Here is a 26,095-nt window from a genome sequence, read left to right as displayed (position 1 = left end):
CTAAATAATAAAACAGAAACACTAAATCTGTTGGAAGACAAAGTAATTATAAATCCTGAAGACATAGGGGTAGGTAGAGAATTCATGACCAAGAATCAAACTGCATGGGAAATACTTCACAGAATCCATAACTGGGATCACATCCTATTAAAGTTTCTGCATGTCAAAAGAAATCTCCAGCATAGTGAAAAGAAAACCCACAAATAGGGAAAAAATCCTAATGAACAGTCCCTCAGACAAAGGACTTCTGTCTAAAACGTATAAAGAATTTTTAAAAATCAGACTCCCAAAATTCAAAGACCCAATCCAAAAATGGGCACCTAAGAAGAATACACAGTTCTCAGATGAAGAAATACAAATGTCAAATAAATACATGAAAAAATGTTCATCATCATTACTCATTAGAGAAATGCAAAAGAAAGCCACACTGAGATTCCATCTCACTCCAAAAAGAATGGCCAGGATAAAGAAAACTACTAACAACAAATGCTGGAGAGACTGCAAGGAAATAGAAACTCTTCTACACTCTTGGTCAGAGTGAAGACTGGTGCAACCACTGTGGAGGTCAGTCCAGAAATTCCTCAAAACCTGGAATTGGAAATCCCATTTGTTCCAGCTATTCTACTTCTAGGCATATTCCCAGAAGAACTGAAAGCATCATACCACAGTGATATATGTGCACCCATGTTTATAGCAGCACAATTTGTAATAGCCAGCTCTTGGAAACAACCTAAATGCCCATCAACTGAGAAATGAATAAAAAAGATATAGTATTTTTATGCAATGGAGTACTACTCAGCTATAAAAAATGATCACATTAATATATTTATAAGTAAATGGATGCTACTTGAGACTAGATAATATGATAGCTAAGATGATTGTGTTACAAATTCTGTAAGTTCTTGGAACAAAATAGTTAACATCCATAGGATTGGAACAATTGTGCATATTATTGTATGGTGATCTGAGGAACTCTTGAAGATCATTATGTAAAATAACAACCCTAGTTATGCTCCTACCACCTTGTTTTGAAGGCCTACATTATCAGTGTTTTGGGCTCTTTGCTATTGTTATTTATTTGTCTTTTTTGTTTTTCTAGGAATTTGTTTTGTTTTGTTTTTCCATCTAATAGAGAAAGGATAGGTGTACATGTAGAAACTCATATGTGCATAGAACTTCTCCTATACAGTTTATAAGGACTGATTATATAATGCATGATGAAATGAATAGCTACTTTGAAGAAAAAGAGACACTAAGATACCCAGTGCTGATTCCATAGCATCATGCTATGAAATCCAGCAATACTATTATTCTTTTTTCAGAGTGATTTTAGTCTGTTTTGTATTGTTTAATTTCAACATACTTGAAGGTATGGACAGCTATTTTGAAGAGAATGAGAGACATTATTGCAGCCATTGTTGATTTCCCTATTGTCTGGTTTTGAAGACCTAAAATGCCTTCATTATCCTGTTCTGATCAGTTTTATAATATTTTATGTTGTATGAATTCATTGTATGTGAAGATATTGACAACTATTTAGAAGAAAACAAGAGGCATTATGATAGACGGTGAAAATCTCCTGCTGTCTTGCTTTGAAATCTGTGTCTCTTACATTGTTTTATTGTGATCTACTTTGTTCTGTTTTGTTATGTTTAGTTTTACCCTTTTTAAAATGAAATTTTAAAAAAAGATTTTAAAAAATAAGAAAAAAGTTAAATTATCATCATTTGCAGATGATATACTCTTCATAGAAGACCCCAAAAACTCTACCAAAAGACTCCTAAATTTTATAATTAGATTTAGTCACATCTAGTCTCAAGTAGCATCCATTTACTTATAAATATATTAATGTGATCATTCTTTATAGCTGAGTAGTACTCCATTGCATAAAAATACTACATCTTTTTTATTCATTCCTACATACAAAGTCAACACTCAAAAATCAGTAGCATTCCTGTATAAAAATAATAAAGTTTCTAAGAGATAGATTAGGGAAGCTACGTCTTTCATAATAGCATCAAAAAATGTAATACTGAGGAGTCAATCTAATAAAGGAATAAACAATCTCTACACTGCAAACTACAGTACTCTAAAAAGGAAGATCAAAGAGGACATCAAAAAATGGAGAGATACATCTATGGGGGCATGACAGTTTCTGACTTGAATTATATTACAGCACTACTATGATAAAAACAGCATGGTACTAGCAAAAACCTCACAGATCTCAGGGTCAATAGAATGGATTAGAAGAGGCAGAAATAATTTTAAACACACTGAGTCATCTTATCCTTGACAAAGGGACCAAACATGTTTACTGGAAGAAAGCAAGCCTCTTTAATAAATGGTGCTAGGAAAACTGACTTTTCAAATGCCAAAAAACTAACCTATACCTATTTATATCAACATGCGCCAAACTAAAACCAAAATGGATCAAAGGTCTAAATATTAAAACAAATACTAAATCAATGGGAAGAGAGAATAGGTAGAATTCTTGAGGACATAGTTGTAGACAGGACTTCATGAACAAAGCCCTGCACAAGAAATACCACAAAGAATCAACAATTGGGATCTACTTTATTAAAAAGTTTTTGTACAGCAAAAGAATTCACCAACCGAGTGAAATGATAATCCTAGAGTAGGAAAAAACCTTATCCAGTTGTTCTTTAGACAAAGGACTAATATCTAGGACATATAAAAGAATTTTTAAAAATCAGACCTCATCTAATACAAAGACCCAATCCAAAAATGAGCATATGAAATGAATAGACACTTCCCAGGTGTACAAAGAGCAAAGTAATAAAGTCTTCAGGGGCCGGGGATTTAGCTCAGTGACATAAGCGCCTGCCTGGTGAGGTTGTGAGTTCAATCCCCAGTACTGCAAAAAAAAAAAAAAAGAGAAAAGAAAAAGTCTTCAACATCACTGGTCATTTGAGAGATGCAAATTAAAACAACACTGAGATACCATTTCACTCCAGAAAGAATGGCTATTAGCAACAAATCAACCACTAACAAATGCTGGTGGGGTTGTGGAGAAAAAAGAACTCTTTCCACTGTTGGTGGGAGTATGGACTGGTTCAACCACTGTGGAAATCAGTGTGTAGATTCCTCAAAAAAGAGGACTATGGTTTCCATTTGATCCTGATAGTTCCCTTCTTGGTGTCTTCCTGAAAGAACTGAAAACATCATACCACAGTGATACATGCACACTCATGTTTATAGCAGCACAATTTGTAATAGCTAATTCTTGGGAGCAACCCAAATGTCTATTAACTGAGGAAAATTTTTAAAGTGTTTTTTTATGAAATGGAGTACTACTCAGCTATAAAGAAGGAATAAACTTGAGACATTTATAGTTAAATGGATTGACCTTGACCATACTCTTTAAGTGAAATAAACAGGACACACATGTATAAAAATTACATTGTCTCCTTGGTGTGAGGAAGCTGAAAGTATAAATAGCAACCAAAATGTATAACATATTGAAAAATAGGAAGTAATTGTTCAATGGGAAAAGGGAATTGGGTGGAATGGAAAGAAAAAATGAGATAAAAAATGGAAACAAAGCTTTGTAAATAAGGAGTGGAAGAGAGGTTGAAAACAGGAAGGGAAATGGGAAAAAAAGATCAAGATGTGTCATGTACTGGTACAAATCCCCTACCATGGATGTGATCATTATGTAATCTAAATCGTACCAATAAACTTATTTATTTTCTTTTAAACTGAAAACAAGGCAGGTGGGCGTGGTGGCACACATGTACAATCCTAGCACTCGGGAGGTTGAAGCAGGAGGATCCTTGAGAGTTCGAGACCAGCCTGGACTACAGAGTGAGCTCAAGGCCAGCCTGAACTCCATAGCAAGACCCTGTCTCAAAAAGACAAAAATAAATTTTAAACAACAAATTAAAAACAAATGCTGGCAAGGTTACAGGGAAAAGGAACCCTTTTACATTGCTGGTGGGAATGGAAACTAGCACATCATTAAGAAAATTAGTGTGGAGATTCCTCAAAGAACTAAAACAGAAATTCCATTCAACCCAGCAATTCCTCTACTAGGTATCTTCTGGAAATAATTAAAGACATCACACTACAGTGATATTCATAGTTATAGCAGCACAGTTCATAATAGCTAAATCCTAGAAGCTGCCTATATGTCCATAACAGATAAATGGATAAAGAAAATGTGGTAAACACAATGGAAAACTACTCTGCCATAAAGAAGAGTAAAACCTGAGTCCTTTGTAGGAAAATCAATACTCCTGAAACCATAAGGTTAAGTGAAATAAATCAGACAGACCAGCCTACATACCATATGGTTCCTCTTATATGGAAAACCCAAAGTAAATAAATCAAAGAGCAAAGTAAAAGACAGACAATAAAGAACAGGGAGATGGATATTTTATAAATGGGAAAAGGCCAAGAGATGGGGTCATAGGAGAAGAGGACATACAAAGAATTGAGATGTGTCACATGATGTATGGACTCCCCACAATTAATGTAATTATCATGCCTCACAAACATACGGATACAGATTTAAAACTTGGACCAGCAAATGTAGTCACTCTGTTCTCACATGGTGCCTACTGTGCTGGACCCTCCTCACCGGAATCCTCCTCTTCTCCAATCCTTCATCTCTTTCCCTCCCTTCTCTTGCCCTTCCTCCTCAGTCCCAGGCTGCCACTGAACACATGACTTGAAACAGAGTTGAGACCTGATCAGCATGCAGCCCCTCTCAGCAGCCCTCCTAAGCTCTCCAAGAAACTCTCGCCCTCTCTGAAAGGCCAAACACACACGTGGTGGCCTTCTATATCTTAGGAAATCACCCAAGTAAAGCACAGGTCATCAACATGGCCATCACCCAGGCTGCATTATCCCCCTCTTCCTTATGTGAAATGCCTACACCCAACGAAAGGGATGCTGTGAAGGAAGTTTGAGGGGCCAGGAGAGCTGGCCTAGGTGAATGAGAGACAAGCCCTTCCTCTCCAAGAAGGAGTATCTGCGTGAAGTAGGTAAAGTCCGACAATTTAGGGAAGAAAGTCTGTCCTGTAAGCTGGTCCTCAGGGAGATACCTCTGGCTTAGAAAGTGCTCATGGTGATGAGACTCCAGGACGATGTGCAGGATTAAAGGAGTTTTATTTTCAACTTCTATAGAAAAGTGGAAAAATTAAGTGAACATGTTCACAGAACTTATAACTGTAAAAAAAAATGTATGCTATGAAAAAAGCATTAAGACTAAAAAAGAAAAAGAACGTCAAGGCATGAATTATGGCTGCTTTCCTTTTGAAAAAAATTCTTGAGTATAATTTCTACTTTGTCAGTAACTATCATATATTGCAAAGAAAGGAAAATTACTAAGAGATAATGTCACAGAAGTGGAAAGACCTTCTGTATCTCATGACAACTGGGGCACACCCAGGAAAGTGCTGAGCCCAAGTGCATTTGTTAGACCCAGAAAAGGAGCAGCCACCTCACTGGAAAAGGCCTGCTAGACACAGACAAAGACCACAGTCCTCATCACCCCAAAGTCCTGCCTGTCTTTGCCCACCAGTGAAGACGGGGTAATGGAATCAAACACAATACAGCACAGCACAACACAACATGTAAAGGAATGGTATCTCCAGAATGAGCACCAAAATGAAAGGTCCAGTTTAATACTGTGGTTAGGGCCTTATGCTTGAAGATAAAATACAACTGTGGGGGAAAGTGGGTCTTAGGGGATGTGATTTGAGCTTGAGGAGAACTTTTAATGAAGAAATCCTATTTGGACCTTCAGAATTTATTAATTTCTCTATATAACCTCCTTGTAATTTAGGAAATCATTAGTACATTTCCTTGATTTGGGAGTATTGAAAGTTTTTTCCCTGCTATGTTTGCTGTTAATGAAAGGGGGATGTGAGACCACCTCAGAAGTTTCTGAGTGAGACAAGGGTCCCAGCCTGGACGTGGAGCAGACACCCTGGACTGCTAGGGTTGAGTTAATGGCCACATGTATGAGCCTCCTGCACTGGTAATATGGAGGTCATTATCAGGTCAGAACCCAAAACTTGAAAGAATGTTCACTGGGCCAGACAGAGTCTACCACATACAGTCGGATGCGCAGACACCTAGAACAACGGCATTCTAAGAAAACAGCTACCACGGGAGGGAGGGTCCCTTGCAAAGTACATCAGCAGCATCAGTGCTCACAGTGCTCACTACTCACCATTGTCTTCTTCACATACACTTCTTGACCTCGGGACAATCCAAAATCTGCTATTTTGGCTAGATAGTTCTCACCCACTAAAATGTTTCTGGCAGCCAGGTCCCTGTGGATAAACTGAAATTTTAAAACAGTAATTTATTTTCCACATATTTGCATTTTCCTTTATTCTGCTAGCACTAAACTCTAACAGCAAGAAACGGAAGAGAAATAATATTATGAAACAGGATTTTAAAAGGTCCCAAGAATGGAGGTACCTCTCCAAACCTTCAGCTTCTGCCAAAGGACCCACCACATCTTAAGGAAAGTATTTCAGAGAGGGTGGAAATCCCGAAAAAGACCATGTCGTTAAACCTTCCAGGTGTCATGCAGTGCCTTGTTACTGTGTGTTACAGGTAAAGCAAACTGAGACAGATCTGCCAGATAAATATGCTCTAGCGTCATATTTATCTAACTTATCTAGACTTTTAGTTCTCCACAAGTAGATGAAATATTAACAAACAAATTAAAATTAGGCAGTTTATAAGGAGAGATTAAAGAAGAGAGGTTCATGGCAAGAATGCACAAACACGAAAGTCGAGGACTCCAGATGAAAGATGTCCAAAGGCAGGTCCTCGGAACAGACCTGTTTTTGGCTCAAATAGTCCATCCCCCGGGCTACGTCTGCAGCAAACTGCAGGAGCTGCTGGGAAGACAGCGTGGAAGCAGTGCTATTGGCGATGGCAAACGCAGGGTCGGTCTCCAGCACGCGGCTCTTACGCAAGAAGTCCAGGAGGTTTCCGTGGGGAGCGTACTCGATGGCCAGGTACAAGTAGCCTGTGGGGAAAGGCAGGACATCAGCTGACCAGCAAGTAGAGTGCAATGTGCCGTGGTCCTTGGGAATGGCTTACAGACTCCACTCCATCTCAGAGAAGCACACGCAGTGGTACCGACCCAGTAATTCTGGGGATAGGCAGGAAGTAAGTAAGTGACATCCTCCTGCAACACTCCACAGGGACTGGGCTTGGACTCGGTTCCTCAGGGTCTGGCTCCCTTCTCTGCTCCTGCCAAATGTGGGCTGGCATCACCTTCCTGAAATGCCTCTTGCCACTGGCTAATACTTAAAGCGTTCTCTTCCATATCTAAACCATTTTCTCCATATTCCCTTGAAATTTTTATTCAGTGTTCATCAAAAACCTAACATGGGCCAGGCACATTATTCTAATTTGCCTCTACCTTTTCCTGAGATTATTCATTTGGGAAGACATTCTCCTCTGCCTTCTTAACATATATAGCCAAGCAGCCATGGCCAGCCGAGTGTAGTTTCAGAAATTCAACTGTTGCTTTAAAAAACCAGAAAACTGAATCTTTTAAGAAAAGCATGTTTCTAGAAAAAGTAATGGTATATTGTCTTGTTTTTATTCCATATTTTTTTTCTTTTTATAATGATTTTTAAAAATCAATATTTACAGTCACTGAGCAGCGAAGTGATTTATTATTTTTTAAGGGAGAAATTTTTTGGTAAGCCATAATTTTAAAATTTTTAATGATGAACTTCAAAGATAATTTTAAAAATTGATATTCTGGCAAAAAAAAATATCTTCTAGCATTGACCTCTGTTTTACTATGAGATGGCCAAAATTCTGGTGTGAGTGCACGCTCTCATATTTTACTGCAGTATAAATTTTAAAGGCAAATTATGTGCTAACATAACATTATGATGGTAGAGCAGAATTTTTAAATATATGTTTTTCTATTGGCGGATTTTGTTTCCTAACTTTCATAACCGGCATTTACTCTGTCCCACACTAGTTTTTCTGTTTTCAGGAAACTGCTCAAAAATAAATATCATTACATCATTATTTAATCTAAGGGACATAATCAGCTTTCAGAATTATACCCTTATTGGATCACAGAATAATGTATTGTTTAAAGCATCCATATTTTTAGTTTAATAAATTGAGGAAATGGAAGTAATCTCTTTTCTTTTGTTGATGTTTTGCCGTAAAGTCAACAAAAGATTGTCAAATTTATAAATGACTGCAGGAGCATTTTTATGAGAGCAAACTTTTCCATGAGAAATTAAATATAGTTTCAGAACTATAAACCTTTAACACGCAGAGGTAAACTCATGAAACACTTTCACTGACCGAGTCACTCATGCTCATCGCACAAATTACAATAGCAAGTACTCAAAAACATTTGAATTCATAAATTCAAAAGCATGTGTAACATACGGTTGTTGTAAAGCTCTAATCTAATTGTATGTGAAAGTACTTTGAATAAAAGCAAAGAACTCTCATGTAAAAGCTTATTGTTTTATTAATCCAAACATCACCAAAGCTCTCACATTACAGAGCACTGTTGGCTTTCATCGTATGAACAATTCAGAGTGCCAATTCCTTGGCTTTTGAGGAACAATGAAAAGTGACAAGAAGGGCCACTGCACTCCGTGCTTTCTGGTGGGAAGGGCTCCATACGCCCTCCTCGCAGTAATAATGATTGAGAAAACCTCTAGGTTAGTGATAGTAGGGGCAACTGTACACTTTGGGTAATAACACAGCTGAACCCCAGCAGGGGCCAAATGGTCCAGTTTTGACACATGCCTTCCAAAGACAGGAAACCTTAACACAATCCATAAACAGGGCCAGGTAGACATTCTACAAATTTAAAAATGAGGTAATATTCTTAAGATTATCTCTCCTACTTTTAGTATTGAAATTGTGCCTGTTTGAAAAAGAAGTCTGGCAGGAAAAACAAGAACAGGACATCTTACCTCGATGTTCACAGGCTCCCAGGAGATTGATGATGTTTGGGTGATTTCCAAGTTTACAAAGGACCTCCAGTTCTCCTGCAAAGTCCCTGTGATCATCCTTGGAGGCATATTCTGGGAAGGAAATCAAGGGTTATGACCCCTGTTCATTATGGTTTTCAGAAGCAGTGTCCTCTCTTGCTTCCTGGCCCATCTGGTGCCCTCAGTCACAAGTCTGAAAAACTATTCCAACCACAGAGATTACTGCAGAGCAGAGCTTCTCAGCCTCAGGATTACTGGCTTTGAAATTGTAATTCTTTGTTATTTAGGGCTATCCTGGGGCTGAAGAATGTTTATTTGTAACCCTGACCTCTACCCACTAGATACCCGAAAATGTAGCCAGACACGGACCTTCAGGGGGCAAAATCCAGTAAGCATGAGAACCAATACTCTATCGTTTCCTAGTTTAATTCTCCAAAACATAGTGAAATAACTTGGTAGACGGAGCACTGCCTCCATCTTTAGACTTTAGTTCTTCTGGCTAAATCTTCCATCCAGAAATAGCTCAGGAAGAGAACCAAACTTCTGGGAGAACATCTACCAATAAAGCTTTATTTCATAATGTTCACTAACTTTCTAACAAACCACGACTGCTAAACAAATCAAAGCCCAGCAACATTTTTTTTTTTTTGGTCTTTTTCGTTTTTATCGGTACCAGGGATCAAACTCACGACTGCCTGCTTGCAAGGCAGGCGCTTATGCCGCTGAGCTAAATCCCCAGCCCCAATGCCCAGTAACATTTTATAAAAGCCACATTGTAGTCAGAAAACTGAGCTGCATTTTTCTTCCCTTTTCTAGTTTTTTTGCTGTGTTTCTTCACTGACACTTGAGAAAGGGAGAGCCGCCAGGCGCCAGGCCACCGGCCGATGCACACACTGACTTGCACGAGGACAGTGTGCTATAATTGTTTTTAGAAAAATAACATTTTGGGGGAATAAGGGATGGAAACAGGGCACAGGTGGGTATACTGGAACATGCTTAGAGATTGTAGTAACATCTCAGGTGCGCTAATGGTACAACCGTACTGTAAGACTGACTGACAGTAAATTCAAATTCAAGTGTCCTGCTCAAGTGTATTTTTAAGTAAGGTGCTTTACAATGAGGTTGTACCCTTACTTCAGTAACTGTCTTTGGATAATCATTCTGGCTGCAAAAATCTTCTGCTCTTGTGCCTGGTTAAGCAATTTTACCTCATCACATGAAGAGGTAGAAAACCAGCCTCCTGTCAGATCCCGGTACAAACTGACTTCATGAGATTCTACACCCCAACCCCTCTATTTTCAGTGCTTCCTCCAAACTTTCTACGTTAAATGTAACAGAACACAAAAGGGATTTGTAGCTTCTAACTGAGGCTTTTGTTTATATTTTTAAGAAAACATATAACTGACTCTAAGCATACATAATGTTATTTTTTTTCCTGGTGTGGTCTTTTTAACAATGCAGAAAACACATAAATCTATGAAGATTTAGATTAATTCTCCTCTTAGACCCAATACTGCAATAGAAAGCAAGGAAAATCTGTCAGTGGCCTCAGAGAGCCTTGAGATGGAGCCACAGGGCAACAGGAGCTAACCGCCTTCTCCATTCAAATACATTGCTTTTCAAGCACATTTTCTGTGAAATCAGTAGGCAGCTTCACAACCAAGTCATGCATAATTGCTGTTTCATACAAGAAGGAAAGATGGTGTACAAATAAACTCATCTTTCTTCTTGCTCAGATGTTTATTATTCAGTCTTCTATGATAGGTACTGAGCAGTCCTGAGGTGAACACAGCTGAATCGGACATCAGCTTGGTGATTTCCAAGCTTGAGCAAACAGAACTACTGAAAAGACCCAGTTAGAGCAGATTCTCACGTGCCACCAAGAAGTCTGAGTGAGTAGAACTGAGGATGGGTGAAGGCCAACTGGATGCATTTCTAACAATGCCTCAAGGAATCCTGATGCAGATAACCCTGAAAGTACGTGGCTCTGAACTCATGGGATCAGCATCAAGTGGGACCTCACAAGAGCTCAGGATTCTCTGGCCCCTCCCAGACTTCTCCATTCTCCAGAGACTTTAGAGTGGGCCCAATGACCTGTTGTTTTTTCAGTGATCCTTCCTGGTGATTTTGATGCACAGTGAATTCTGACACTATATCAGATGCTCCCTAGAAGTCAGCAGTATATGACAAAGACTCAACATTTGAAATCCCTAGAAACTGAGAAATTGGTGTTTCTATGGCCCCTGGCCGCGTATCTCCACCCTGATGCAATCACAGGCTTGATCTCAAAGGAAGCATCAGCCTGAGCTCCACACAGCAGCTTCACCTGACCCCAAGCCAACTTTTGGTTTAAGGGAGAGGCTTTCAACAGGAAGTCAGGGTTTCTTCCTGCCCTCATGAGAGGCTGCCAGTGTAGCACTGACCTTTCATTCTCTTGATGGCCGCATCCATCCGTAACCCGTCCTTCTTGATGCGGGCCTTGAGAACTTGACCAAAGTTGCCCTCCCCAATCACATCTTGAAATTTGATGTCATTCCAGTCAAGCACGGGATAAATTGTGGGATCCGGGTTGTTCTTGGCCTTCCTGTTTAAGGCCAGAGTTCCTGAGTTGAACTGCACAGCTGGTTCTTCTCTCTGGAAAAATAGTTTTTTATATCATTTTTGTGTCAGGATTTGCTGTCATTCTGAGGTGACAATATCATCTTGTCTGTACCCACTCCAGGCCAAAAAAAAAAAAAAAAAAGGATATCTAATTCTAGAATGGACATAGAAATAGATTTCATCTCACACAGCCACACTGATGAGCGTGCAACCTAGGGAACCGCACAGGCACAAACCCAGGCCTTGCTCAGGAAAGTGTCAGCTGTCAGTGCTGCAAAAGCTGAGGAAGGTGAGAACGAGACATTCCTGCCACACGCCTGCCATTCCCAGTGTAGCTACTGTTTATTTTTCACTGTGCTGGGGTCTGATTTGGAAAATAATGCAGAGCTCATAAAGGGAGCAGCCCCTGGACCTGTCTTAGAGAGAGCCTGTGCAGCATCATCCTGCCCCTGGCCTGCTCTTGACTCTCTCGCTTGCTCTCTCACTCTCTCATCCTAAAGTTTGGAGGCTCGTAAGCCCTTTCAGGTTCTGGGATGACTGACATAGAAAAAACTCAGCAACACGTCTCTTGTTCTCCTGAATTAAATGCCTCATGACAGTATCTTGATGAAGCACTAATATCATGACAAGCTCCAGGCTGCCAACCCTCCTGTTGGCCCTTCCTCTCCCAGGACAGACCCAGCTGAGCCAGCTCTGGCATGGAGTCGTACACTGAAGTTCCCCTTGTTCTGTATGGGGGGGAACCTTGGAGATTTGGACACAGGAAGGTGTACCTCATTGAAGCATGTCATTGCCCTCAGTATTTTATATAAAGTATTGATAAAATCAGGTACAAACTAATTTTTAAAACCTCAAAATCATAAACTACAGAAATGTCTGTTAAACTACAATGACTCAAAAGGAGTGGCTCTTAAATAAAGTGTGTTCTTTGCTAGTGGTCAAAATTCCTAGGAAAAAGAATGCGGCAGTACCACCAACTCTAACTGCAGACTGAAGGGTGCACAGGAAAGGAAAAGACACACTTGTGTGTATAATTTCACACGTATGTGAAGGGTGTGATGAGATAGGAAATGAGAACTATGAATAGAAAGGTTGCTATTTATCAGACTGAGGTTTGGTCACCCGCATGGCTTCCTTACCAAAAACAACCAATTCATCCTATAGCAGGATTACTTCCTCAGATGACTTTTCACCAAGACAATTGTACGTCTCATTTTAGGGAGGAGGAGAGGGCAGTCCTGTCTCAGGACTAATTTCCTGCATAATTATTAAGACCACTCTCAGTATTGTTCTTGTTTGGATAAGAAATTACATAGTCATTCTATTTATCCCCCATTTGATGGTGGAAGGCAAAGAGAAAAGGAGACTTGCCAATAGGAATTATGTGCTTTGCAGGTAAAGTTCCTAGTCTATGTCTTAAAGTGAAGGTTCTGCCTGTATGTGGACTTGCACTTATCAGAGAGTAGGAAGATGAGGCACTACCACGTTTTGGAAGGCTTGGGCCATTCTCCTTTGGATGCTTGCCCTCTTCAGCTGCAGCACGATCAGAAAAGCCAACAGCACTGTCAAGCAGGTCATTCCAGCAGAGCCCAGTATAGCTATCAGCAGCATCTTCCCACTTCCAAGGTTTGCTGAGACTAAACAGGGGAACAGAGGGGAAGCAGTGTGTTAGTTTAGGGAGACCGATGGGCCAAGGCTATGTGTGACAGAAGACGCGATATGATGGGACTGGCACAGCAGCCCCAGCCCTGACACTTAACACAGGGCTATTTATTTATTTCTGAAACTCAGAGAAAAGGAGTCTGCATCACAGGATTATTTTTTAAACATGCAATGCACTTTTAAATGTGCTATCCATTTGTAGCTATAATTTGTTCAACTGTTAATTCCAAGGAGGGTCCTAAGTAGATGAATACTACTGCATAATACTGAAAATAACAATTTTGAGAGAGTGACTAAGCCACTTTATATCTCAATGCTCCCAGAAATGCCTAAATATTCTATTACCCTAAGATCTTAGTCTGTAAGATCCTTTTTCTCTGGTTTTCTGAGTTGTGAAGAACTGATGAAGAAAACCTGATGATGTCTAAGGGAGGTAAGAATTAGAAAAAAAGGAAAAAGCACTAGGGATCAGGTCAAAATAAACTATTAAAGAGTATGGTGTAATCTTTCAACTTCTTTCCCTTAAATTCAAATGAGGCTAACCTCAATATTTTTGTTAAGAATATACATAGATAACAATCTTCTTAAATGTGGTCTGTACTTAGTTTCCTTCTATCTCTGTGTACTGTGCATATACAGATGTCTAGAATGACAAGAGGTCTTTGTTTTATTATACCTTATTTCAAATTTTTCCTCTTTGTATTTTATGTATTGCTTGTACCTAGTATAAATATATACTTTACTAAAAAATAGTAATCATCAAAATGAGGCACTTAAGTATGATCTGAAAACTATGATGCTCTGTACATAACTGACTGACACATCATTCCTCAGACATTTCAAATGCTTCAGAATTAGCAAGGAAAACACAGCTTCTTTTATTTTATTTCTTAAACTCTAGGTTATCTACAAGAAGACCAAGAAGCTCGGAGTGCTATACAATTGCCTACAAAAGTAGACTCTAGTTCAAATCATGAATTTGTGAAACTTGTCTCTCCACTTATGTCCCAGTAATATTCACATTACACATTCCAGAGGGACAGAGGGCACTCTTTTCACAGCCTTGAAGTTGAACCTAAGTCTGCAGCCCACCTACACTGGGGCCCAGTTCACCAGATTACGTTCAACAGGTTTTATGAGCCACAAACTTTGGGGATAGTGTGCTTGGCCCTCTAGGAGAATCTCTGTCTATCTCAGAGAGTTTGCTAAAGTGGGATTAGAGGTAGACACAGGGACCTAATAACCTGGACCAGAAAAGTGGAATAGAATTCAGAATATGTAGTGTCGTCCAGTTCAAAAGAAGAGTTCATCTTGAAAAAGGGTGGAATGTAGTTCTTAAAACCTCCATCAAAGCCTCCACATCTCTGCCTTTACAAGTAGGTTCCCATTCTTTCTCTACAAAATCAAAATTCAAATGCCATAAAATTTTCTTAGATTACTGGTTAGGACGTGCTGTAATTTATTCAAAGTTTAATACCAGAAAATGGATCAAGAAGTATCCTATTCAGGAGTATTTTGAATTTAAGGACCTATACAGAGATGGTAAAGCCTATTACAACAATGAATTACGTCACATAATACAAACATGGAGTAAAGTATTTTACAGAAGTGGAGCTTTCCCCATGCTGTCCAAAAATAATCTTATATAAATACTGGTCCACTCTACCAACCTTGAGACTCTGAGAGGGTTGTCAGTTCATGAGAAAAAGTTGGGTTGCTTGATCCTATGTTGTTTTCAGCAAAAATGTCCACATGATAAACTGTTTCCGGCTCCAGGCCCTTGAGCTGATACTGAGTGATGCTCGCATTCTTGATCTTCACATCGATGTGCTGGTCTTCATGCTTTCCCTGAACCTTGTAACGGATGATAACAGAGGAAATAGAATAGCCGTCCACTATGGTCCAAGAAATCACAGCTGAAGAGTCTGTGACATTGGAGATCTTGATGTTCTCTGGTTGAGGAGGGAGAACTACAAATTTAAAAGAGAATTCACTTACTATATACTAACGACTCTTAAATTATTGTGCTTTTCAGAAAGGGTTCACGTCATATCATCATTATGACTTATATCTAGTGTTCCCCGCAAAGCCTGAGGCCCTCATGGGTGGGCTTTTGGGAGGAGACTAATCATGGGAGTGTGATCCTGGGGTAGTCCACTGGTGGGTACATAGGTGAGCATGAGGATGGGAGGTGAAGCCTGATAAGAAGGGGGTCACTGTGGGCGTGACTTGGAACAGCATGTCTTCTGTCTTGATGGCTGCTCTTTCTTGTCTGCCATGACTTAAGCTCTTTCTTCTCCACCATGACACCTTCCCTGGAGCCAACTGACTATGGAGTGAAATCTCTGCAAACTGTGACCTAAAATAAACCTTTCCTCCTTTACTTTGTGGGTGTTGGATATTCCATCCCAGCAACAAGAAAATAACAGATAATTATATACCATGAATGGGCAGAGAGATGTTTTCTCAGATGGTAACTGTAGTCCACGGGTAGTGACCACTGAACTTCCTGAGACTTCAAAAAAGGGCACAGACAGGGAAAATGACAACATATATATCACCTATTGGTCTCCTTATACTAAATGAAGGCTCTAAAAGTTCTGTTACTCCACAAATTTGTTACACTGTTCTTGACACTGGAAGGAATGGAAGATTACAAACCTGACATTCACATGATGCTTACAACATGTCGGGCACCATTCCAGGCCCTTCTATGTATTAACCTATGTCTTTATCTTCATGGTCTTAGCATAAGTACTGAGACACAGTAGAATTAACTGACTCAGCCAAAGTCATATCATTACTAAACAGAAGAAATAGGGCTCACACACTAGCAGTCTGGCCCGATAGCCACAGACAAGCCACTGTGTTATGGCCTGTTTTTGCTCTAAATGCACTTACAAATCAGCATGCAAGTCAGTTTATTCTCATAAGAAAACATGCTAAGAATTTCGTAGACAAAATGCTATGAGGATTTGGGAAAAAGTGAGATTCCATCATTCATGGGCATAGGCAGGAAGGGAGAGACAGCGGGGCGGAGGGGAGGAGTTTCTAGGTGCAAAGATGACATGCACAGAATCATACCTGCAGTCTCCCCGCAACCCCTTTCCTAAAGGGAAAAGCTAGAAGGGAAGAGAAGTTGTTCACAAAAATGCTTCCACATGCAGACCTTCTGGGCGTTGAGAATGTGACTCACAAGCAAACAACTGCCTAGCGTGCACAAGGCCCTGAGATAGCGTACCTGGGCAGGTACTCATGAGAAAATTCTCACCCTGTGAATGTCAGCATTCCTACCACCCCCTCCAGCACACACCACTATCCCCCACCCCGTCACCCAAAGCAGGCCCACTTTCAGTGACTACTAACTAGCATTTGGTTAATGGTATGATTCTGATAGTGTATAATCCTAATGAGAGTAAAATTTGTACTGAATAGTAAATGAACACAAGATAATTTTGAAAAGCAGTGACTCATCCTACAGTTGTTAGGACATCTCACAAATAAATTATCAATTTACACAGCCTGGAAAGGGCAGAGGAACAAGCACAAATCATGGGAAGAGAACAGAGTTAAGAAATAGATCCAAAATGAATATGAGAACTACGCATATGTCATCAGAGGAACTATATAATATATGGTGTTGGGATCAGTTTTGCCAATTGGAATAAATAAGCTTAAAACAATATTAAAATATACTGCATGCCCAACTAGCATTCCTAAGATCAAAATACATAAACCAAAAACTCCATTAGACCCACAATAAAATAAAATAAGAACAGAGAACCTATTGATGACCCTGTAGGAACAATTCCAAAATACAAAGTTTACAATATTGATGTCAAATATTGTTAGGTCTGGATCTATATAAATATGCTATCTATGAGTAAAAGACATCCTAAATAAAGCTAAAACCCATGGCTTAGAAGAATATATATACAATGAACCCAACAAGATTAATACCCAGATTATGTTTTTTTAATCACTAATAAATATAACCTATAATAAGTGAGCAAATTACATCAACAACTATATCAAAAGAAAACAAAAATGGTCTGTAAGCACAAGAAAACATGCTCATCCTTGCTAATTATGAAGTAAATGAGATGAAAGAAATATCATTATCTAGTTTTACAACGGTCAAAACTAAAAAAGAGTAGACCACATCAAGTGCTATAAACAGAGGGAATACAGAGCGCTCACACACCCTGACACAGCACACATGGAGCAGTTGCTTTAGGGGAGCACTGCCGACGAATTTCACTTCTGGACGTGTTCCTCAGAAAAGCTCTCATACCCATGCACATGGGGACATGCATAAACACAGTCACTACAGTTCTGTGATTTTAAGAAAGTGGAAGTAACCTAAACGTACATCTAAAAGAGAATGTACAGCCAAGTGCAGTGGTGGGTACCTGTAATCTCAGCGCTGAAGAGGTAAGACAGAAGGACTATAAATTTGGGCTACACAGTCTTTAAGGTCAGCCTGGACTACACGACAAGAGCCTGGCTCTAAAGGGAAAGCGGGTATAGATAACATTCATAAGATATTCATAAGATAGAAACCACACAACAGTGTAAAAGGCATACATCAGATCTAAATAAGTTAACATGGAAACCATGCTTATTCAGAAAAGGAGGAAGAGTGGTTTATGTGCAGTTATGCCTCTCTATAGATTTGATTACATGATGACTGGAAAGATGTACAATAAACTTATGTTTTGGGTTGCTTCTAGGGAAAAGGAAATAGAAATGGGATAGGGAAGACAGTCAAAACGGCTTTTAATGTAATTGTGCAGTGTTATTAAAAGTGCTGAAAGAAAGCGTGACAAAGAATTCCCAGTTGTTAATTCTGGGTGGTAAGAATGTTAAAACTTGTTGTGTTAGTATGCACTATTCTGAAATTCCTAAATTTCATAGCATGTATACATATATATAGTATGAAATATATATGTATAATTATATATATTATTCATGTATGCATCTCTATATATTATTTGTATATACATATGACATGTGAATATAATATGTATATAATTCAATTATATGTTAATTTATATGAATATAATATATAATATGTATATAATATAATATGTATATAATTCATAATATGAATATATATTATTCATATATGATATGTATATGAATAATATACAATCCCTATAATATACAATTAATCCTAATAATCCTAATAATACACAATCCTAAAGACTAACAAAGTAGTCCAGACTCTCATTAATCACTGATACAAAGAGTCGGCCAGAGAGACACTGAGTCAAATTTTACACCTGTTACTGGGGAAGCAGAAAACCAGCTGAAGAAGAGAAGCTCAGATTTTGGGGCTGGCAAGGGTCCACGTGACCCTAAGTGTAAGTGGTGTTACCAAGAGGTACTTCATCTTTCCAAGAGCTCCAAGATGCTTGAACACAATTATTATCCAGTGAAGCAAAATAAAGCTGTTTAATGATGAAAAATAAGTACTAAAAGGAATTCAAGTAGTTTGAACTAATTTTAAATGAACAATTTGAAATACAGAAAAACTCAAAATACAGAATATTTTTAAAGGAATATTTTAAAGGAATATTGTTTTATTACTCTGATGTATATTTTCTCAAGAACTGTTTTGAAGGGTGTTCAAGCAAAGTCAATTACCTTTTAAAATTAGACAAGATTCATCCATCATTAATTGACATCAATATACACACAGACACACAATTATACGGAAAAACTATAACAACCCTGAGAGAACTCATTAATGATTCTACCCTACTGAATAAACAACTCCATACCAAAGGAAGGTAAGCTTGAGCACAGTCCTGCTGCAATCATTACAAATCCACAGGAGTTTTCTTACATAGTGCAGGTTTCTAAAACGATTAGGTAAATATCAACTAGCTTTCACTCACAGCTGACTTTTATGATTTCTAAGACATGGTTCTGAAGTGACGAATTCTAAGTCCAAGGACAGTACTCGGATGTTCAGCTGAGGCCAGAGCAGCGCAGGGTACTTACTGTCACTAAGGGTCCAGGCAGTGAGATCCTCACTCCACTCTCCCTGGGCCTTGGTGTTGACCCTGGCTCTGACGATGTACTGCTCCCTGGGGTGTAAGTTGTTGAGCAGCACTGAAGTCAAGTTCCCTGGCACTTTAATATTCTGCTGATCACTTTTCATTTGCACAGACCTCCTCTCCACTTCGACATAAAAGTCATCTTCTGACGTTGGAAATATTGGTTGCCAGGTCAGATTTAACGTCGTCTGACTTTTTGGTAGGAGGCTGAGCCCTCTGGGAGGAGGAAGGCCTAGAAGAAATCAGAAATATCATTATTTCTATCTAGGACAGGAGGAATGTCAAACCCAAAGGTCAACTTGAAAGAGTAACTTTAGCTTCTAGAGTAACATACAACTCCATAAGCTGTCAAAGCAGCACAAGTAGCAGTCTTATATTTTTTCTTACCAAAATATCGAATCTTTGCAATGATTCTAACATGGATTCTGAGTCATTTTAATACAGGAATACAACCCCACTGAAGAGTAAACTGGAAATATTTCTTTCAAGAGCCCTAAAAGTGACCACATACTTGGGCTTTAACATTTGACTGCCAGGGATTTATCCTGAAGAAATATTCTAAAGGAACAGGAAGATCTATGTGCACAGAGATTCACTATAGCACTGTAATGGTGAACAACTAAAAGAACCATGAATATTCAAAGTAAGAAATTATTTAATGTATCACGGGTTAAAATAGATAATTAAAAAGGAGCATGAAATCCCAACAAAAATTTTTATATTACATGAGTAAAAGTTTTGTTTGCATCTTGGTAAAATCATGTCTACAATTATCAAAAGACAGGAGTAAAACATACAAATTAAAATAATAAACTTCGGAAGTTGTAAGACAGTGGGTGATTATTGAGTGTTTCTGTTGCCATTTTGAGAAATACGTCTTAAAGGAGTCACTTCCCTGTAAGATAGAATTTCAGATATCATAGCAGTTGTGCAAATAGGGCACATTGTAGCCCTGTACTGATCACAACCAGGTATCACAATAATCACAGGCTGCCTATGCTTAGTTACTCACATACACCTGGGTCCCCAAAGAGGCAGATGGAAGGAAAAAGTTTATGCTTTTTTGTCAGAGATACGCACCCATCACTTCAGTATTTTAGCCTTGAGAAAATTCATAATCTCTCCAACCTCACATGTAAAATAAAATGAAAATACTCATCTTACAGATGCAGGAGAAATAAATGGGAGCAGGGATATGAAAATGCTTGAAAGGTATGAGGGGCACTGCTAATGTTAGTTCCCTTCCTCTCTCCTCTCTTTTTCTCCCATCTTGTGTCAGTAAACAAAGCAGGAGTCTGTGTTCTCAGTTAATAATAGTATTTGATTTGTAAATTTCAGGTATAAAGTGCTTTCAAAACATGAAAGAGGAATCCTCTCATCCACGCACTCTCAGTGGCAATGTCATCACTCCTAGGGGACAGAATTGGTTTTCATGCTATGATAAAATTTTATTTATTTATTTATTTATTTATTTAGATGCCAGGGACTGAACTCACAACCTCGTGCTTGCCAGGCAGGCACTTACATAGCTGAGCTAAACCCCCAGCCCTCATGCTATGATAAAATTTTAGATTATTACAATGGTTTACAAAAAGCCATGGTAACAAAAAGAGGAACCACATACCTGTGGTATTAAAATGTCACAGGGGGTCTTTACTTAAAATGGAGGAACAGCGATCAGTGGCAAAATCCAGCCACCCTCAGACCCAGAGTCCAGACATCTTGAAAATAACTTGGAAAAGAGAGACAGAGAGAGAGAGAGAGAGAGAGAAAAGGAGTAATCTCTGGGATTGGGAAGGAACGGACATGAAGATTAGAAGGACAGAGAAGTTGGAGAAACAAGCCATAATACTGGGCAAAGAAGGAGCAGTGTGATTGCTCAGCTCAGGGTCCGGGGAGGGGAAGCCCTTAGAGCAGTGGTGGTGAAGCTTGGCCAGGTGTCCCGGTGGGATGACTGTTATCATGAAAACATGAAAGCATGAAAAGACTGGCTATCCCTGCCCTAGCGTCAGGAGCTCCAGGGAGAAACAAAGGACCTGGCCAGCGGCATTAGGCCCACCCAAAGCCCACAGCTATTAGAAACTGCAAAAATGGCACTGGGTTTCATTCCAGAGTGACTCTACAAATGCTAAGCATGTTACTCTCTGCCACATTGCCAGAGAGTATTTGGGGAAGGGATTGATGATTTAAGCCAAAGATTAAGAATAATTGAAAAAAATGGCAAAGAAATACATGAAAAAATGTTCAGCATCATTGGTCATTAAATAAAACCACACTGAGATTCACTCTCACTCTAGAAAGAATGGCCAGGATCAAGAAAATCACCAATAACGAATGCTGGAGAGGCTGTGAGGAAGAAAAAAAGAAACTCTCCTGCACTGTTGGTGAGAGTGTAGACTGGTGCAACCACAGTGGAGGTCAGTCTGGAGATTTCTCAAAATGCTAAAATTGGAAGTTCCTTTTGACCCAGTTATTCTACTTCTGGGCATATTCCCAGAAGAATTGAAAACATCATACCACAGTGATATATGTACACTTATGTTTATAGCAGCACAATTTGTAATAGCTAAATCTTGGAAACAACCCAAATTCCCATCAACTGAGGAACTGATAAAAAAAAAATGTGATATTTTTATATAATGGAGTACTACTCAGCAATAAAGAAGGCTCACAATGAGGCTTTTATAGGTAAATGGATGTGACATGAGACCACACTCATAAGTGAAATAAATCAAACTCACATGTGTAAATAGCATATTGTCTCCCTAGTGTAAGAAACTGAAAGAGTAAATAAGATACAAAATTGTCAATAAATATTGTGAAAGGGTAAGAAACTGCTCAAAGGGGAAAAATAACTCAGGGCAAGGAAGAAAAGAAGGAAGGGGAAAGAAAAAAGTACAAATTTGTATATACACACTCGAGATAGCTGGGCTGATTGTGCTACTAGTTCTATTAGTTCTTGGAACAAAAAAACTAACATTCATAGGACCGGATCAATTTTGCACGTTTTTATTAGGTAATCTGAGTAACGCCTTTGAGGATAGCCATGCAAAATAACAACCTTAGATATGTTCCTACCACCTTGTTTGAAAGTCTGTATTGTCATTGTTTCGGGCTTTTTATTATTGTAATCTGTTTGTCCCTTTTGTTTCTTGTCTTTCTCGTTAATTTGTTTTATTTTGGTTCTCTTTTTCCCTCTAATACAGAAAGGGTAGATGTACATGTAAGGGCTTATACATGCCTAGAACTTCTAAGGAGTTTACAAGGGTTGATTTATTACCTGCGATGGAATGAACAGCTACTTTGAAGAAAACGAGACATTATGGTAGTAATTGCTGATTTCCTGTCATCCTGTTGTGAAGTCCAGTAATACTTTTATTCTTTATTGTGATTGATTTTAATCTGTTTTGTATTATTTAATTTCAATATGTGTGAAGATATGGACAGCTATTTTGAAGAGAGTAAGAGACATTATGGTAGCCACTGTTGATTTTCCTATTGTCTGTTTTTGAAGGCCTGTAACGCTTTCATTCTTTTGTTTTCATTGGCTTTATACTATTTTGTTTTGTTTGAATTCATTGTGTGGGAAGACACGGACAATTATTTCAAAGAAAATAAGAGACATTATGGTAGCCACTGTTGATTTCCTGTTGTCTTGTTTTGAAATTCTGTGTTGCTTGTATTGTTTTGTTCTGATCTGCTATGTTGTTCTGTTCTCTTTAAAATAAAAAACATTTAAAACTGAAAGAGTAACAAGATTCAAAATGAATATAGATACTGTAATAATGAAAGGGAAAGAAAGTGTTCCAAAGGAAAGAACAACTTGTAGGTATACACATGTATGTATGCATGTATTTAACTGTATGTATGTATAAGAGTGCAAGATAGATGACCATTTTGCTAAGCTTATGTTGGTTCAGGGAAGAGAATGGTCTGTAATGTCATTGATTGTCTGTCCATTTTTTAAGCTTTGATTTTGTAACTTGAACAACTACTTCTAAGATAATATGTAATATATTAACTTGTAATATATTAATATGTAACATATTAACTATATTAACTAGATGATTTACTATTACTTTTTTTTGAAATTCTGTATCATCTTACTCTTTTTTCCATTTTGCTTTTTTTAAATAAATAAATAAATAAAATTTTAACATTTTTTAAAAAAAGAATAACTGAAAAACAACTTCACTTCAGGGTTTCTAGTGTAACTCTAGTGACAGAACCCTAAGCACAGAAAACCTAACCCTAACCCACATAAATTTTACAAATTCATGGAAATTAAATGATAATCTCTTGAATAATCAGTCGGTCACATAAGGAAAAAAGAAAAAATTAGACAATTTCTACAAGTAAATGATAATGCCAGTATAACAAACTATAACCTACGGGACACCAGGAAAACAGTCCTAAAAGGGAAGTTTATTGCTATGAACACCTACATCAGAAAAACAGAGTTATCCCAAATAAACAGCCTAATAATGCCATGCAAGATCCTAGAAAAACAGGAACAATCCAGTCCAAAGCTAGTACGAAGAAGGAAATTACAAAGATCAGAGCAGAGATTAATAAAATTGAGTCAAAAAAACTAATACAAACAATCAATGAATCAAAGAGCTGGTTCTGTGAAAGATCAAGGAGACAAAACATTAGCCAATATTACCAAAAAAGTAAAGAAAAGATCCAAATTAATGCAATTAGAAATGAAAAAGGCAAAAATCACAAGAGACACTGCCAAAATCTATATTATTACTAGTAGCTATTTTGAGAACTTGTACTCTAATAAATAGGAAAATTCAGAAGAAATGGATAGATATACCTGAATTACCAAAATTGAACCTAGAAGATTTACAAATACCAAAAAATCCAAAAAGAGGCAATGAAATTGAATAAATAATAATAACAACAACAACAAAAACTTGTGACTAAGAAAAGTCCAGGTCCCCACGGCTTCACTGCTGAATTCTATAGGAACTCAGGGAAGCTCTAACACCAATTCTCTTCAAACACTCTAATAAAATTGAAAGTGAGGAGTGCTTCCCAAGTCATTCTGGAGAGCTAGTATTAACCTGATTCCAAGACCAAAAAAGAGAACAATAGGCCAATCTGTTTAATGAACACAGATGCAAAACAATCCTCAGTGAGATATTGGTAAACAGAAATCCAAATCATCAAAGAGATCACAAATCATGATCAAGTCAACTCATATGAGGGATGTAGGGATGGTTCAACATCTACAAACCAATAAATGTAATATATCTCATAAACAAAAGAAAAACAAAAATCACATGATTATCTCAATAGATGCAGGAAAAGCCTTTGACAAAATTCTGTATCTATTCATGATAAAAACTTCAGAAAATACATGTAGAAGGACCTTTCTTAATCTGATAAAAGTCATTTATGACAAACCAATAGCTAACATCATACTAAATGAGGAGAAGCCCAAAGCCTTTTACCCAAAATCAATCACAAGATTAGGAAATACATCGTTACCACTCCTATACAATATAATTCTTGAAACATTAGCCAGAGTAATCAGATGAGGCAAAATAATGAGACATGTATAGGGAAGGAAAAAATCAAATCGTCATTATTTGCAGATTGCATTTGCCTGACCTAAAGGAGAAAACATTTATTTTAGCTCAGTTTGTAGAGGCTTCAGGCCAGTCTCCTGACTCCACGGTGGGGGTGGTGTGGCAGAAGAGAATCTCCGTGGGGAAACAGTCCATGGCAGGACAGGCAGGAATCAGCAGCAGTGAAGCAAGCCTGCCTTTCCCTGTTATCCTGTCCAAGCTACAAGCATTTGGGGTGGTACCATCCACACCCAGGGCAGGCCTTCCTATTATCCACATGCTGAATTTATGCTAACCTGATTAATGGGTTAATTTAGTATCACACAACCTTAGTCTCCGTATCACACACTTTAGATTCAGACAGCTCTGAAAAGCCCTATCTATGAGCACATGAAGGTTTGGGTAACAAAAGCTAGCTACAAGGTTTAACAACATGACACTTTGCATAAAAGACTTAAAAAAATACGCTAAGAGATTCACAGAATTAATCAAATTCAGTAGTATAGCAAGATACAAAAATCAACACTCAAAAATCAAAAACCTATGATGAACTCACTAAGAAAGAAATTAGGAAAATAAGACCATTCACAAAAACTTCAAAAAATTTCAATATTAAGGAATTAACTGAAGGTCATAAAAGACCTTTACAAATAAAACTACAGTAGTCTGAAAAAGGAGACTAAGAAGGACAGTAGAAGATGGAGATATCCCATATTTGTGGATAGACAGAACCAATACTGTCAAAATGGCAATACTTCCAAAACTGATATTTAAGTTTAATGTAACCCCAACAAAACAACCAGTACATTCTCACAGAACTAGGAAAAACAATCCCAAAAGTCACATGGAACCAGAAGAAACTAGAATAGCAAAAACAAAAGCAAAGCACGAAGCAACACAACCCCAGACCTTAAATTACATAATAAACTACAACAATTCAAGAAAAAACAAACACAGTATTGAAAAGAACAGGCATAAGCATTAGTGGAACAGAATAGCAAATGCAGAAACAGCTGTAAATAAATGCACCTATCTGATCTTTGATAAAAGTCAAAAAACATGCTGGAAGAAAGACAGCCTCTTTATCAAGTGGTTCAGAGGATATTTGCTACCTACATGCAGAAGATTGAATCTTGACTCATATCTCTTACCATGTACTAAAATCAAAATTCAACAAAGATGTAAATGTTAAAACATAATCTTCTAGAAGTTAAATAGT

At 38.1% G+C, this 26,095-nt stretch overlaps 1 protein-coding gene across 3 annotated transcripts in view; it reads right to left on the bottom strand.

The window, feature by feature from the left end:
* Tek (TEK receptor tyrosine kinase) overlaps positions 1 to 26,095 on the bottom strand; it is a 130,564-nt gene that overhangs the window by 24,436 nt on the left and 80,033 nt on the right. For 2 of the 3 annotated variants that reach the window (XM_063252174.1, XM_063252168.1), the window contains 7 exons: positions 19,242 to 19,529; positions 14,903 to 15,202; positions 13,053 to 13,207; positions 11,393 to 11,603; positions 8,952 to 9,062; positions 6,822 to 7,012; positions 6,200 to 6,313 (listed from right to left, as the gene is read on the bottom strand). In XM_063252174.1, coding sequence (XP_063108244.1) covers positions 6,200 to 6,313; positions 6,822 to 7,012; positions 8,952 to 9,062; positions 11,393 to 11,603; positions 13,053 to 13,207; positions 14,903 to 15,202; positions 19,242 to 19,529 — 1,370 coding nt within the window. The remainder of the gene's footprint in view (positions 1 to 6,199; positions 6,314 to 6,821; positions 7,013 to 8,951; positions 9,063 to 11,392; positions 11,604 to 13,052; positions 13,208 to 14,902; positions 15,203 to 19,241; positions 19,530 to 26,095) is intronic. The other variant, XM_063252170.1, reaches the window with a different exon arrangement.

The sequence above is a fragment of the Cavia porcellus genome, unplaced genomic scaffold (genome assembly GCF_034190915.1).
Source record: "Cavia porcellus strain 051 isolate PalLab524CR breed Dunkin Hartley unplaced genomic scaffold, mCavPor4.1 scaffold_1, whole genome shotgun sequence".
Lineage (NCBI taxonomy): Eukaryota > Metazoa > Chordata > Mammalia > Rodentia > Caviidae > Cavia > Cavia porcellus.
Note: the sequence above shows the minus strand (reverse complement) of the source record. Positions and strands in the feature narration are given on the sequence as shown.